The sequence below is a fragment of the Paralichthys olivaceus genome, chromosome 23 (genome assembly GCF_024713975.1).
Source record: "Paralichthys olivaceus isolate ysfri-2021 chromosome 23, ASM2471397v2, whole genome shotgun sequence".
Classification (NCBI taxonomy): Eukaryota; Metazoa; Chordata; class Actinopteri; order Pleuronectiformes; family Paralichthyidae; genus Paralichthys; species Paralichthys olivaceus.
In genome coordinates this window covers 1,153,887-1,169,528 of record NC_091115.1, presented here as the reverse complement: position 1 = coordinate 1,169,528, position 15,642 = coordinate 1,153,887, and the positions used below count along the sequence as shown (strand labels likewise).

Below are 15,642 nucleotides of genomic sequence, written 5' to 3'. Positions count from 1 at the left end.
TGTGACGCCGGATCGGAGAAGAAACGTCTCAGATGTTAGAATGAAATGGACGGAGGGTTTTTAGCTCTCGTCGCTAAATGAAGACAGGAAGTCAAAGACGCAGATAAAGGTGTAGTAAAAACACGTGACTGACACACAGCCCTTCTCTCCTCAGATGAAAATACTCTCAACGTGACAGTCGGGACGAGCAGAGGAGTCACTGAAGGTTTGAGACAGACGTCGTCTCCAGCAGGAACTAAAACAGATGATTGACAGATCTGTCCTCTTGTCCCCTCCAACACCTGACTGGAGAAACACTCTCCTCCCTGAGCTGTCACTCATCCCTGCGCCCGACTGACTGTCAACCAGGAAACAACATGGCGGCCGAGCTGGAAACATCCAACTCCTCCAGAAATGATGTTTGTGAAGTTTAAGAGTCAGAAACATCAAGAACGTGTGTGTGCTCTGCTGCACACACACACACACACACACACACACACACACACACACACACACACACAGCACATCTGGACGCACATAACAAACCACGTGACATCAGCAAATCCACATGAACAAACGTTACTACCGTTACATAACCTACAATCAAATCCAGCCACTGGTGGCCACCAGTGGTCCTGATGCGTTTGTCTCGGCTGACGGAGGAGAGCTTCCTGTCTGCTCGTGTTTCCCTCCACACTCTCTCCATCTGTTCGCCTGAGAACAGCACAACACCGACATGTCAACAACAGCAGCACGAATCCAACAAGACATCGGCGCCACTTTCACTTTTTCATCGCCGGTCTGCCGGTGAAATTACCACGTGTCGCATGTTTGACGACTCCTGACGCGACCCAGCGGCCGGATGTGCAGCTGAGTCTGTGGAGCGGAAACTCAGAGAAGAACACGAAACCAGAACAAAGTTCAGAGCGAAGTTCTTTCATTGCAGAACCTCGAAGTCCTCGTTTCACATCTGGAAACACTATCCAGATATTCATTGTCTGACTTTGGTGCCCTGACTTTTTTTCCACCATAAAATTTAAAAATAAAACAGGATCAAATCATTTATTCAAACCTGCTCCAATATTTAATAAAGTCCTTTTTTTTTTGGTGTTTTTCCCTTTTGCCAGATTTTGTGGAAATCGTTTGAATGACTCAGTAAATACAGATGAAGACAGAACTGACCCGAACAGACGGAAGTGAACAAAAGTGTTTTTTAACCTGAGAAATCTGAGGATCCTCGAAATGTGACCGAACACAAACTCACACTGAAGTTAAACCTCGGCTCAAACTCCTGGTTCTGTCTCCAGTTAAAGTTCTGACAGGTCAACGAGATGATTACTGAAATGTTCAAACAACTTCCTCCCTCCATTCGCGCGTGTGTGTGTGTGTGTGTGTGAGACATAATGTGACTTTAGGATGAAATGAAAAACTTTTCTTTTATCGTCCCTCCTCCTTCTCACTCTCTCGCTCTAAACCAACAAAGCAGACGAGCAAAGCTTCAGAAAAACCAAAGTGAAAAGAATCAAAATCAAACACAAACACCAGCACTTCATCTTTTATGACCTGTGCAGTAAAATGGCTTAATGTACAGCACAGCATCAGAGCGCAAGCTTAACGCTGTTATTCGCTCTGTTCTCTCTGCTCCACGCCAGAGGCCGCCTGAGGGAAACATTCATCCAGACTCAGCACAGAGAGACGCGGGTCTGAGGCCACATCCCCGAGTAAAAAAAATTACACGAGGACGACCGTCAGCCAGAGGCGCCGCAATATTTACACTGCAGCTTTTCATTTCCATCATGAAAACCAGAAACCAGCCACTGTCACGTTTAAAGGACCCTCACAGAGAAACTCTTCTGTTTCGCCTCCGGTCGCATCAGAAACAAAGAATCTGCCTCTGAAACGTCTCCACTCAGATCATCACTTCGTCGTCATGGACAGGTTCTAGTTTGTGCAGCTGAAAGACTGGAAATCATCCACCAGCGTTTTCTGGAATAAACAAACTTCGCTTTGCTCGTTGTCTGGATTCATCTCATTGAACTTCTCTCTCTCTCTCTCTCTCTCTGTCTTCTCTTTTCAAACATTTAGATCTTGTCTCTTCGTCCTGTTTGTCTGCTCGTCACGTATTCAGTGTCGTACTGTAAAAGATTGATCATCTCCTCCACCACACACACACACACACACACAAACACACACACACACACACACACACACACACACACACACACACACTGTCACCCTTGGTTTTATCTCGTGTTTGACTTTGAACACACCGTGAGTGTGAACCAGCGGCGGCAGGTTCAGGCTCAGTGTCGTGTTTGTGTCTTTAACACACTGTTTTTGCAGCCGCATCGTTTCCTCCTCACAAACTTTGCTTCAAGCTTCACGCTGGAGTTTTAACTCGTGCCCAGAAATCAAACGGTGAATAATGAAGCTCTCACAGACACAGGAACACTGACTCTGTCTCCTCCTGCAGACGCTGCACTGTCTCTTAAAATAGTGATTTTTTTTATTAATAATAATAATAATGATGGGAAGTTTTTTAAATTCCTGCAAAATCCATACAACCCAGGGGAGAACATGGAGCTGAGTGAAGTTCAGGAGAAGAGTTCAGAAACATCAGTCGTTCTCCGCCCGTGGCTCCACTCTCCAGCAGACGTCCCTAAAAACCTGTTCCATGTGTTTCTGAGACTTCCTGCTCGGAGAAGACAAGCACAGACAAAAGAGACAGAATCCGTCCCCTCCGAGGTAACGAGCGCAGACAGGTGGCGTGAAAAAGGATCAAGACAGAAAATCAACTCCTCCACAGGACCACGTCCTGCACGAGGCGGTGGAGAAACTGTTTTCATCCAGGACTGAATCCTCAGACAGGAGACACTGTCCTCTTCACGTCCGTCTTCACACAGACAATAACCTGCTCTGAGTAGTAACACGACGGATTCTGTTCAAGTTTCTTTATTGTTCAAAATGAATCGTAATCCCTCGTCTTACTCCATAAATATATAAAGTTTATTTCCAATTTTCTTTTAAAGCTGCAGTGAAATCCAGCTCCAACGTCCAACAACAGCGTTTCTATGAAACCGTGATTAAATCTGCTGGAGCTGGATTTTTATTTGGATCTGCACCAAATGACTCACACATAAATATCCAGCTCATAAACATGTCTGACTTTATGAATTCATATCTGGGGGGAAAACGCCGGCATTAGCTCTCCTGACATCTGTGTCTCCTACGTCTGTGTCTCCTACATCTGTGTCTTCTTCATCTGTGTCTCCTACGTCTGTGTCTTCTTCGTCTGTGTCTCCTACGTCTGTGTCTTCTTCGTCTGTGTCTCCTACGTCTGTGTCTCCTACATCTGTGTCTCCTACGTCTGTGTCTCCTTCGTCTGTGTCTCAAGTGTGAAGCGTCTCACTCAGACATTTGTGTTCCCTCTGAAGTTCGGTGCATGTCTGACGATCTTTGTCCAGATCAGCACCAAACTTTAATGAGTCCTTTTCTGACCCGTGTCCCATCATTCAACCGACTTTGGTACAAATCCATCAAGCAGTTTTTGCTTAATCCTGCTGACGAACTAAAAACCTCCTCCAGCAGATGAAAGTGAAAACCGTCCTCCGACATGTTCCCACAGCATCATCAACACTGAGCTCGTCTCCGGCGTCTCGCTGCGGCCGAGCTCCGAACACAGAAGGTCGTGTTGTGTGTTTGCCCACGATGAAAAGTTTGGACGTTTCCCGCGGCGGCGTCACCTCCTGCAGTTTGATTAACAGTTGCAGCGGTTTAATGTCGCAGCTGCCACCTCAGGTGCTGCCTACACTTCATTCTGCCGTGTTCTCCTGCCTGAGCTGCAGCAGCGAGCAGCGAAACACCAGAGAGTTAATTACATTTTCAACGAGCTCCGAATCCCAGTTATTAAACAGTGTGAGTGAAAACAGGTGGTGGACAGAAACCTGAAGATACAGAAGAGGGAGTCAAACCTCTGTGGACACCAGGGGGCGTAGCTCTAACGCATCGAAGCATACCTCAAAATGATTCTTTAAAAAACTAATCTGGGAAATCAATGAAAAGGTAGAAATATAAAAAAGTTAAAACCCTCTGGAGGAGCAGAGGCACTTTGACTTTGGTCAAATAACTGTTATTTATTTAATTCGTCTTCATGAAAACTTTATTTTCACTGAATAAACATAATTAAACTTATTTTTTCTGTCTGTATTATTATTAATTCATTCATTGTTGTGTCAGTGTGAGATGTTGGTCCAGTGGATTGTGAATAATCAGACTTTGATTAACTTGTAAGGGAGGTACAGCGGGTCGTCCACATACCAGAGGGACAGTGGTTCAATACCCTTAAGCGAGATACTAAACTCTAAACTGTCTTCGAACAACATTTCAGCCCCAGTTTGAGTCGAGGTGGTGAAGATGGGAGGAGGTTGGACCGTCCTACCTGGTGACAGATCTCGTGGACGACCACCATGGTCAGCTCCATCTGATAAGACGAGGACGACACCTCGGCGTCCAGCAGGATCTTCTGCTCCACGAAGACGCTCAGGCCCCAGTTCTCCATGGCGGCGTACGGATGCTTGGGCACCGCCAACAAGTCTGAGAAGAAGCAGACACAACAAGACGTTACTGAATGTGTTGCTCTATTAATAAAACCCGTCACCTTCATCCAGCGAGACGCCGCCATTTAAAGAACGGAGGGGGGAAAACGGTGGCTCTGACAGAGCGACTGCAAATCCCATTTTAGGTTAAAATTAAACTCATGAGTCATTTTAACAACCTGCCAGAGAATCCCTTTATCCCCACAACATGGATATATGGAGTTCCTCAGAGATAACTCTACATATATCTGTGAAAGAGGGAGAACAGGAGGGAGGAGAAAAGAAGGACAGAGAGACAAGGAGCCGAAGGAGGAGTTTACTTTCAGGAGACGAGATTTATTAGACAGCGTCAGATGTAATTAAAAGTCACACTTCAGGAATCGGAGAGTCACGTCGCTTGGACACGGAGCCAAGGAAAAGTTAAGTCATCCACTTAAAGCTGAATTAACTGTGAGTCTGAAGTTTGAAGCGACTGCGACCACGAAACACACGACGAGTTTCCATCGTGAAACAAACGTCTGTACGTGAACACGACGGAGGGTTTCGAGAGAGACGTTCTGAGCGTGAATGATAAATGTGCAGATAATGAAAAATCCAAATGTCTAATAAATCATATAAATCATTTCACTTTTCATTTGTTCTTGAGCTTTGTTGATCCTGCGGTTAATGTCACAGCGACACGATATGACGGATGAAGACGTGAAGCTCGGTTTCACATGTGAGGATTTTCCAAACAAACAGGATCCAGATCTGTGCGGAAGTTATTGACGTATGAAAATCCTATCAGGCTGCCGGTCTACCCAGCATGCACCTCTCTCTGAGTGAAGTCAGTGAAGTGTTATTACTTTTGATAAACCTTTAAATTCACGGCCCTGTTACTCAGACTGCTCTCTGGATCATATTTCCTCATCTCGTCAGAACCTGAAGCAACACCTCCACTGCAGAGCTTCTCTTCCCCGGAACGCCTGTGACTGATTTATGACTCAGAGAGGAGCAAGAAGAAGAAGGAGGAGAAGGAGAAGAAGAAGGAGGAGAAGGAGAAGAGGTGTAAATGTTTGATTCAGAAACGAAGCCTCAGTTAAGAGCGGCGGGTTAAAGAGACTGCAGGCGCACAAATCAACTTTAATATTCAATAACTGTGAAATGTTGAAACTCTGCAGCTCGAGCTTGTTTCAGCTTCTTCTGGCTGCGAGTATCGTGAGGTACTTCCTGTCCTGCTCGGTTTCCAGCGGCAACAGCTGTTTCCATCAAACATGATCTGATGGAGAATGTGCCCGACAGCAAACGCTCGGTCGGAGCAGCTGGAGCACATGGAGGAGCTTTTATCAGCTGAGGAGCCTCGCGTCTGGCCCAGGAGGTGGTGGAGACCAAACACAGAGCTCAAGGGGACAATAACGCTCATGTGGAAACAAAAGTCTGCAGCAGATTAGAAAAGAAATTAGAAATAAATGAACCAGCAGAAAATGGGTTTTCCTTTCAGAGAGGAGACCTGATTAGAAGAGGAGGAGGAGAAGAAAGAGGAGGTGAAGAGGTGAGAATGAGCTTTTTCAGACGTGGTGTCGCTTTCCGGTAGAGAGAGTGAACGGATTTTTAAATTCATCATTAACTCACACAGCGTCTCAGCGAGTTCCACGATCGATATATTCAACGAGATCTGAAACCGACAAAACCAGTCCGACCCCTCGCCGCAGATTTTCTTTGTCTCAGATTCTCAACAGAGCAAATCAGAAAAGAGACAAAGAGAAAGCGGGAGGAGAGAAAACGTCTTTGATAATCAAACAGCAGATATCTCAAAAACAAAACAGCCACCAGCTTTTTCTGAAATCTACAAAAAGCAAACAATCAGCAAACTCAGCTTCAGTTTTGAGAAACATTCGACGCAGCGAGAATCCGACATCACTTCAGTCCATTTATCATTTTTATCTCTTCACATCATAAATCATCTAAACATTTGTGCTCAGGGTCATAAAATCCCTCAGATTCAGAAAGTTCAAGTTCTTCATAAATTCCACAGTTTTTAATGAAGCAACGTGTTCGAGTCCGTGTTTTCTGCTGCGGGCGACTTTTTACAGCTCGGTCTTCACGTCTGCTCACACATCACTGTCGGTCTGCACGTGTCAATCATCGGAGCAACAATGACGTCACCGCAGTGTGACAGCCGCCACTCGTTGTCGAGTGATCCGAGGGTCGGAGGCGCGGCTCCCACCAGGAGGTCGTACGCTCACAAACATCCAGACTCATGATGCAACAACAGGAAGTGAAGAGGAGATGAAACACAAACTCACACAGGAACAAACAACTCAAATGTTTACACAAACTACACTCAGAGGTTTTCAAAGCTGGGAACTCGGAGACGCCGTGACTTTATACTAATACTGTATATACACGCCGAGTATCACAGTATTAAGTTTAACCACGTGACTTTATACTAATACTGTATATACACGCCGAGTAACACAGTATTAAGTTTAACCACGTGACTTTATACTAATACTGTATATACACGCCGAGTATCACAGTATTAAGTTTTAACCACGTGACTTTATACTAATACTGTATATACACGCCGAGTATCACAGTATTAAGTTTTAACCACGTGACTTTATACTAATACTGTATATACACGCCGAGTATCACAGTATTAAGTTTTAACCACGTGACTTTATACTAATACTGTATATACACGCCGAGTATCACAGTAATAATTTTAAACACGTGACATTTCTGAGTTTCTAAGATCAAACTGGATGAAAGTTAGGATCTGTGATGTGAAGGAGTCGTAACTGAAGATGAGCTGAAGTCGTCACGTCGAGAAAATAAACCTGGAAACATCAAGTGATCTGTCAAACTACAGACAGAGACTGAGTCTGTAGCACAGACAGAGACTGAGTCTGTAGCACAGACGAGAGCAGCGTCTGGTTTGTAGTTTGAATCCAGAGTTTTTAATATCGTTCAATAAACAGTAACATGATAAAGACCTTATACCTAAATACTTAACATGTTTACAATATTTTGTAGTACTTGTACACAAACTGAAAACTCAAATGTTATTAAACTACACCTCAGCTCGTCTGAATCAATGATTCTGAGCTGATAGAAATATAAAGTTTTATTCTGTGAAACAAAACGTTTGTTTGTCTCCTGAGTGACGAAGTTTGGTTTCAGAGTCGACGCCGACGTGAGGACGAGGAGCTTTGGTTTGGAAAAGTGAGCTGAACTGTTGAAGCTGAGCTGAAGAGAAACGTGTGAAGCGAGAAAAATACACCGTCCCGAGGTGAAACACAACTCCAGCTCCAGCAGACGTTTGTTTGTCGGCGTCAGGAGGAAACATATTCCACACAACACAAACAACAGACGTGGTGTGAGACGACCTGTTATCGTCCATCGAGTCGTACTTTCAGCGTCGAGCTGCTCAAACTGTTCGGAGCTGATCTGTCAGACGAGTCATCGCTCAGTGTTTGTAGGTCAGAGACAAAGTGTCCTCTGCAGACTCACACTCATCAGACGCTTCGCTTCTTCACACGCCGTTTAAAAGCTTCAGGCCTGGTAACCGTGACAACGGCATCAAATGTCCCAGGAAGCTTTTCGTCCTAAAAAAATATTTTCAAAAAAAAAAAAAATTACACTATAAAGAGAAAAGTTTGTTTTAAAGAGACGTGTCTGTTTAAACAGGAAGTAAAAGTTGGGAGAAAGAACTGGATCATGGTTAAAATACTGGATTCTGTGTCGTTACGTTCGGTTTGTCGTCGTCATCGATAAATAATTTAAAGCTGAACACTGAAGTGATTTAGTTTCATTTTCTCTTTTGTTCAGAACCTCCTGAAGTCAGCCATGTGGTTTATACCCTGTGTGTGTGTGTGTGTGTGTGTGTGTGTGTGTGTTCACCGAGCAGCTCCAGCTCTGATTGGCTCAAACTAATTTAAGTGAGCGTGCACGCCATGGTTAACTAATCACAGCCAGGAGGAGGCGGAGCGTGACGGACAGAATACGACTGGCAGCTCAGCTAATTCATTATAAAATACGTAAGTTGCCATGGAAACAGAATTCCAAAAGCTGCGACACGCCAGGTCCAGCGCTGCCGTCCAATCCCCATGCAGCTCCTGATGTCAAGGCCGCACGCGATTGGCTGACAGCTCATTATCCACATGGCTGGGGCTCAGAGGGCAGAACTGATTGGCCGGCCGAGGGAAAGCGGTGCGATTGGTTTAACTTAAGGGGGAAATGCAAATGAGAGCGTTTGGTTTAAGGTGGAATATGCAAACGAGACATTATACTCAATAGACATTTAAATTAAAACGAAATGAATCGTTTCACTTTGCTGCGAAATGAGTCCTTCAGGAGGTTTCACACACACACACACACACACACACACAGACGGAACAGAACCTAAATTAGATTGACTTCACACTCGGTCTCCTGTGGCTGTTCTGGTGTTTCACCTGCAGCTTCTCTTTCATTACTTATTTTCTCTTTCTTAATGTCAGATGGAAAACAGCTCGGCGGAGACAGAACGCACGGCTGGGCCTGAACCTGAGACCCTGACTCTTGATGTAAAGATGTGACGACATGAGGAACCGCCGCTCCGCCTCCAGTCCTCGGTCCGATGGCTCCGGAGAAGCTCGTCGCGTCTGAGAGAGACTCCGGCGTCCAAACTTCGTAAAGTGTTGACAGAGAGTCACAGACTGGAGGAGTGGACTCTCACAGGAGTTTCAAACTGGTAGTTCTGGTTAGATAAACAACCAAACTGATAATACATGAAATACTTAGACTTATTAAATTAGTGGGGTTATATCTCTGAGCGCTGGACCTCCGAGGCTAAATCACAAAACATCTAATTACCATGAATATACCAACAAACCTTTATAAACCCACAGGTTTTGCACAATGGCAGAAATATTTCAGCTTCACTGAGCTCGACAGCACAAACAGAAAAGTTGCAGAAGCCACTTGCAGTTGTGAGTCATGGGGTTTTCATCTCGGGTCATTTAGCCGACTCGCCGGAGGCTGCGCCGCATCAGTGACCATGAGGAAGAGCTGGTGGAAGCAAAACTGCAGCTTCCCTCACCCGAGGAGCTCAACACTCCGTTTGGTGACACACACACACACACACACACACACACACAGAAACCACTGTGTTGGCAGTTTAATTGGCAGCATCAGGCAAAACAACAGCACCACACATTTCTGTCCGTTGCTTCTGTGAACTGTGGCCGGATCCTGATGAACACGCCGCTGTCCCTGCTGCCGGATGGCGACTGTAATTGCTTCGGGATCATAACGACGGACTGGCTGGTTCCACGAGTGGCTGCTGCGCCGTGTGTTTGTCAGCAGTTGGACAGAAAAGTGACTAATGAATGTGGACAGAGTTTAGTTTGATTCTCTGTCTGTTAACGAACAAGACTTGGATCGAAAATTCAAACATTGGTCAACGTCGTCTTTTCACAACCGTTGTTAAAACAGATAATTACAAACGGGAGGAAATGACGGCGGCAGAGACGGATCCAAAAGAGCGAATCCAAATGTGGCGGCTGGAGGAAACTTAATTGTAGCTGGCAGACGAGGACGTGAGACATTTAGTCTCTGTTGCTAAGGCGATCAGGGTGAGGGGCTTGCAGACCGAGGGAGTTGGACACCAGGGTTCAGACGCAGCTTTAGCCAAAGAACGAAAAAGCCAGTGCTTTTCTTTTTCAGGTCTGAGGAGACTTTTAAAATGTTCAGCCACATCTTCCCCCCCGACCTCAAGGTTCTGTTTGACTTGTCTGGAGAGAACCATGAACGGGGGGGGGGGGGACACATGGCAGCTGCTGCTCTCGTGGGATTTAATGTCCAAGATGATAAAACACTGTGTTTTCGGTGCAGACTTGAACGTTTGAGGCTAAAAGTCACTTTGCTGGTTTGTCTTTGTGTTCGATGATGAGAGAGGAAATCTTTGGTTTCCATTTTCCTTCAAGACGTAAAAGTTTTCAATGTTCTAACGATTAATCAGTTAATTAAGAAGTTGAAGTATTTCATAAACAACGCGGTCCAGACCAACGCAGCAGAAGGTTTGAACGAAAACAGATCAGAGGAAACAAACATGAAGCTTCAGACTCAGATCAGAAAACTCAAACTGAGGTTTTGAGTCTTTTCAATCAGAAGTGACTGAAGCAGATTAGTTCCAGCTGCTACTCTGCTGGTTTCAGATTCCAGGACTCGAGGGTTCGTCTCCGTCCGTCCTCACCACATCGCAGATGAGACCACACGTCCTCAGTTTCAGTATCGTTCACACTCCAGCGTTTGTCTCAGTTTCACTCTCCCTCTCTGCGGTCGAGCTCCACTTGTCCACCAATTATCTTTGGCTCGTGGAGATAAGAGCTGCTCCATATTCAGCAGACAGAAGAAGAGAGAACAGAGGAGACACTTTGAATGTTAAGAAACGTCTTCGCAGCCACGAGACGGAAAAACTACGGCTCACAAATAACAAACAGCCGCGGCGAGTGCTGCTGGAGGCCACAGTGTTCATTACACCCCATAATATGAAGGAGCCTCACAGAATAAATAACACACTGATGAGTCGGCTGTTCTCAGGAGTGAAGCCGAAAATGTAAAGTTAACGAGAAGATCATTAAAACTGAGAGTTCAGCCGAGACGTGTTCGAAGACGTCCAGCAGCACCGTCCACTTTAAACCCACCTGGACAAAAGTATGTGGACACCCGAGCATCCCGAGGCTAACATACGTGAACGGGCTGAGAAAAGTTTGTAAAGATCAGTTTATATCCAAGAATTACAAACACAACGTCCACACGTACAGTCGGGTGGATGGTAAAGGTCGGTTAGAGCTCGCCGTTCCTGTTCACGTGCAGGATCCATGTTGTGTCCAACTAAAAGTCCCACAACTCGACAAGAAGACAGAAAATTAAAAAGCTCTTCATTCACACGTTTATCTCTTCCTGTTGTCACGGAACAGAGCTAATTTGAAATAGCGACTGAAACTTGGCCCAACAGACGACATGTCGTTACCCAATCAGTCACTTCTGAGACATTCCCAAGATGCAACTGGTTTTATAAAAGTCGTAAACTCTGTGATTCTGACGAGAAATTAAGGATCAACACTCGACCGGCTGACTGATGGTGTAACTTCAACCATCAGTTACAGAAATATTCATTTAATGTAAAATAGCAACAGGAACAGTTTCCTCGCTGTGAGCATCAATTATCGCACACACACACGCACACACACACGCACACACACACACACACACACACACACACACACACTCACACACACACACACACACACACACACACACACACACACACACACACACACACGCACACACACACGCACACACACACACACACACACACACACACATGCAAAACCAGTTGTCGGTCTGGACACAAACTTTAAATCTCTCTGCTGCTCTGCACAAGTGGAAAATCTATATTTGAGTGACGTGTGTGTGTGTGTGTGTGTGTGTGTGTAGAGGAGACTCAGAGGACAGCGACCATCAGATCGCCCGGGGGTCCAGCTGATTGGCCTGCTGCCAGCCCGGGCCAATCAGAGGCCTTGATTTCCCCGCAGCGATAAAAGCTGAAAAACATTTTTACGGCCGAGCGGAGACGACCTTTAAACTAAAGTCTCATAATAACACACCTGGAAATCCACAGTTTAATGTAATAAATGACCTGATCAGGCTCATTAGCCGCCCGGTCTGTTGGAAATGTTATTTTTAGAAGTCGCTCTGTCGGTGGCGTCGCTGCGGTGACCTTTGTTTACACCGTCCAGAGGATTTCTGAAACAACACGTCATGTTATTGCTTCTGCTGCTCTTTGTTCCCCTCGTCGTCTTAGAGGCATCATACTGTGAACTCCTCTTCCCATGATGCAGTTCTAACTTTCAGAGCGATGAGACGCAACAAAAATACTTTTTAAACCTCCAGATATCTTTTTTAAACTGTTTACTGCTGCACGGATGATTTAAGAGGTCGGGGGAACTGCTCGTTATCTGTTTCAAGACGTGGGACGGAATGAAAAGAGGAATAACTTGTTTCTGAAGTGGCATCAATATTATTTGAAGGACGTTTGTTTGCCTTTATTGTTTGGAATAAAAAGAGATGTCACCGAGGACAAAACGTCTCCTGCAGCGAGACGTGTTTTCAGCGATTAAATGACGACAAAGGAAGAAAAAAATAAAAGTCTGATGATGTTTTTGAAAATGTGTGATGACAAGGAGCCGATAAGAAGATTCTGCCCGAGACGTCTTATCTTTAACCTTTCAAAATATTGTTCATTCTCTCTGATCCATAGAAAACAGAGGCTGGTACTGATCGCCACCGAGCGACTGGACACACGTCTGAGTGATGCACTTTGCTGGAAGGTAAATTCTCAAAAAGAGGAAACTGATCTTCAACATGTAGAGAAAAGGGTTCGATTTTTGATTTCAAATTAAATTTTGTTCGAATCCCAACTTGATTCTTGAACAGACCCCCACCACCAACAGAGAACTGTAATCTGACTCGTGTCCTGTTTCTGCTTCTGGATCGCATGTTTTCGTCTTTGGTTTATAAAATCACACGAAGCTGAAAGAATCAAACAATCAATCAACCCGTCAATCAGGAAGAAATAATTGTTATGTGGAGAATCAGTGAATCATTTACGGCTCCAGTTCCTCCAGTGTAATCATGCGCCACTTATTCTCCTGTTATATCTGCAAATATCTATTTAAATTCACTTTGGGCTCTGGAAATAATTATGTAGATGTTGAGCTGTATATTGATATTTTCGTACATGATTCAAAACAAACTATTTAGTCACTAAATCAGATATTAAATGTTTTTAACCATTTTTTTAAAATTTAATTTCCAGCTCATTTTTTATGTGCAAATTGAAAATGTGCATAAAAACATCGGGATTTAAAGCGATTTATTTATTGCGTCGTTCCTCTCGCACAGTCTCTGAGCGTGTCGACCGTCTTCTCTGGTCTCTAGGTTCACTCTTTAAAAAGTGGTTAAACACTGAAGTGTCGGAGGCGGGAGGTGAAGTGAGGACACCCCCGGCAGCCGTTTAACTCTTATTATTAAAAAGTTTATAAAAAATGAAGCGATATGACCAAACTCTGTCGTTGGGCCTCAGATACTTCACTGTGAAGCTGCAGCTCGTTATCACTGGACGGCTGTCAAACAATTTACTGCTCTCACTTTACAGCTGAATTAACTACGCCATTATCTCCTTCCTGTGCGGTTGCCATGGCCACGCCGACTGAGGAGGTGGCGGAGGAATGTCAGGTGACGGCGGCGGCGGCGGCGGCGGCTCTTTTTCAGTCGTCATGTTCACAGGAGAAACAGCAGCGAGCTCCGTTTGAACGCTGCTCCACAGTCACTGCTCAGATCTCTGACAGGGCGTCGAGTCGTAGAACAATGAGGACGTTAGAGACGGATGATAACATCTCTCTCTCCCACCGCAGAGTGAATCTCATTAACCAGCAGACGGAGTATTTACGTAACGTCTTTATTCTGCCTTCCGCTCCGTTTTCACTCTTATTTCTCCATCTGTTTATCCCTTCGTTCCCCGGTCCGTCTTCTCTTTTCTCCTTCTGCCTGTTTCTCTTTACATTTAGTCACATGAACTCACTCCTTCACTCCGCCATCTGTTTCTCCCTACTCCCCCCCCCCCCCCACCGTCACGCTCTGTGCTTCACCAACTGTTTCGACTGACCCGGCATCAGTCGACCTGGTGTCAAACTCTGGACGGACGGAGCTGATGTATCTGTGACCTCCTCGTCACGCGCGGCACAAACCGGTGTGCCGAGGCCTTCGGGGCCTCACAGAGATGATATATTTACAGACCTCTGACTCCGAGAGCTGAAAAATGATAATGATTTATGATTCCCGCTGAAGTTCGCCCTTTGAAACGTGGGAAGGAGCGGTGGAGCCACTCGGATGAGCTCTAATAAGACGGAGAGTGCCTCTGTTAATCGCTCTGTAATTACACCAACACAGTCAGTGTCTCTGCTCTTTTTGAGGCAGAACAGAGTCGGGGGTGTTGAGGGGGAGGGGAGGGGAACGACGAGCCGCGGTCACGTGATGACTCTGACACGTCTGTTGTTTCAGGAAGTCGTTTTTGTTGAGTTCTGAATTGTCTAATTTGGTCTTTATGGGCCATGAAGCCGAACTTGACTCCTCCACGAGGTCGACGTCTCCGTCACGCCCTCGCATGACGAGCGGGGGAGGGAGGCGGCAGATCAAAAGAAGAAATCAGAAACCAGGCCAGGTTCAGTGATGAAGGCTGCAGCGTTACAGCATCGAACCCCCGGGTGAACGAACCTGCCGCCGAGCTGAGTCCAGAACAAAAGGAGGGAATGAAAGGACGAAAAACACCCAAAGCCGATCTGTGAACACAGGTTAAATGTCTCATCTCTGATGAGTTGTTTACCCGTCAGGATCAGAGCCGAGGGTCCGTTCATTCACTTCCTGAGCGTCAGCCATGGAAAACATCTCTCTTCATATTCACGAGAGTTTACAGCTCGTAAAAAGACCGAATCAAGGTTTTTCCTTCAATTAATTTAAAGGAATTCAGATTAAAGCCCCTCAAAGCCCCTGAGCGGGAGGCGGTGGAGCGGGATGACGAGAACTCACTGGATGAGCCTTGTAACCTCTTCACGGTCTAAACTGTGGCGCTGGAACTCAACATCTGGTCTTCTGACGCGTGTCGGACTCGGCCTTCATACAACCTTAACCACTTCTACGTCTTGTGATTCAACCTCTGCAAAACTTCTGAGGATCAAATCACGACGGCAGGTTTGAGTCCGTGGCTCCGAAATGTTTGGTTTTGTATTTCCGACCTGTTTCTGGAGCTTTGGCTCAGTTTCTCCGTGACTCTCTGATTGCTCCTGTCAGACGACACCCGGGGCACGACTGTGTTGACCGTTTGTGTGTGAGCAGGAAGAAGAAGAGACGAGGTGTTCCACTTCGTGAAGGTGTTCGCTCTCGGAACAACTTTCCAGTTTTATTCTTTGTCTGTTCAGGGTTGTTCAGGTTCCTCTGACTCCGCTGTGGAGCCTTTAAAGAGGTTCTGGCAGTTGTTGAA

At 45.6% G+C, this 15,642-nt stretch overlaps 1 protein-coding gene across 4 annotated transcripts in view; it reads right to left on the bottom strand.

The window, feature by feature from the left end:
* LOC109644512 (thyrotropin-releasing hormone-degrading ectoenzyme-like) overlaps nucleotides 1–15,642 on the bottom strand; it is a 134,275-nt gene that overhangs the window by 38,797 nt on the left and 79,836 nt on the right. For all 4 annotated transcript variants that reach the window (XM_069519826.1, XM_069519825.1, XM_069519823.1 and 1 more), the window contains one exon: nucleotides 4,418–4,572. In XM_069519826.1, coding sequence (XP_069375927.1) covers nucleotides 4,418–4,572 — 155 coding nt within the window. The remainder of the gene's footprint in view (nucleotides 1–4,417; nucleotides 4,573–15,642) is intronic.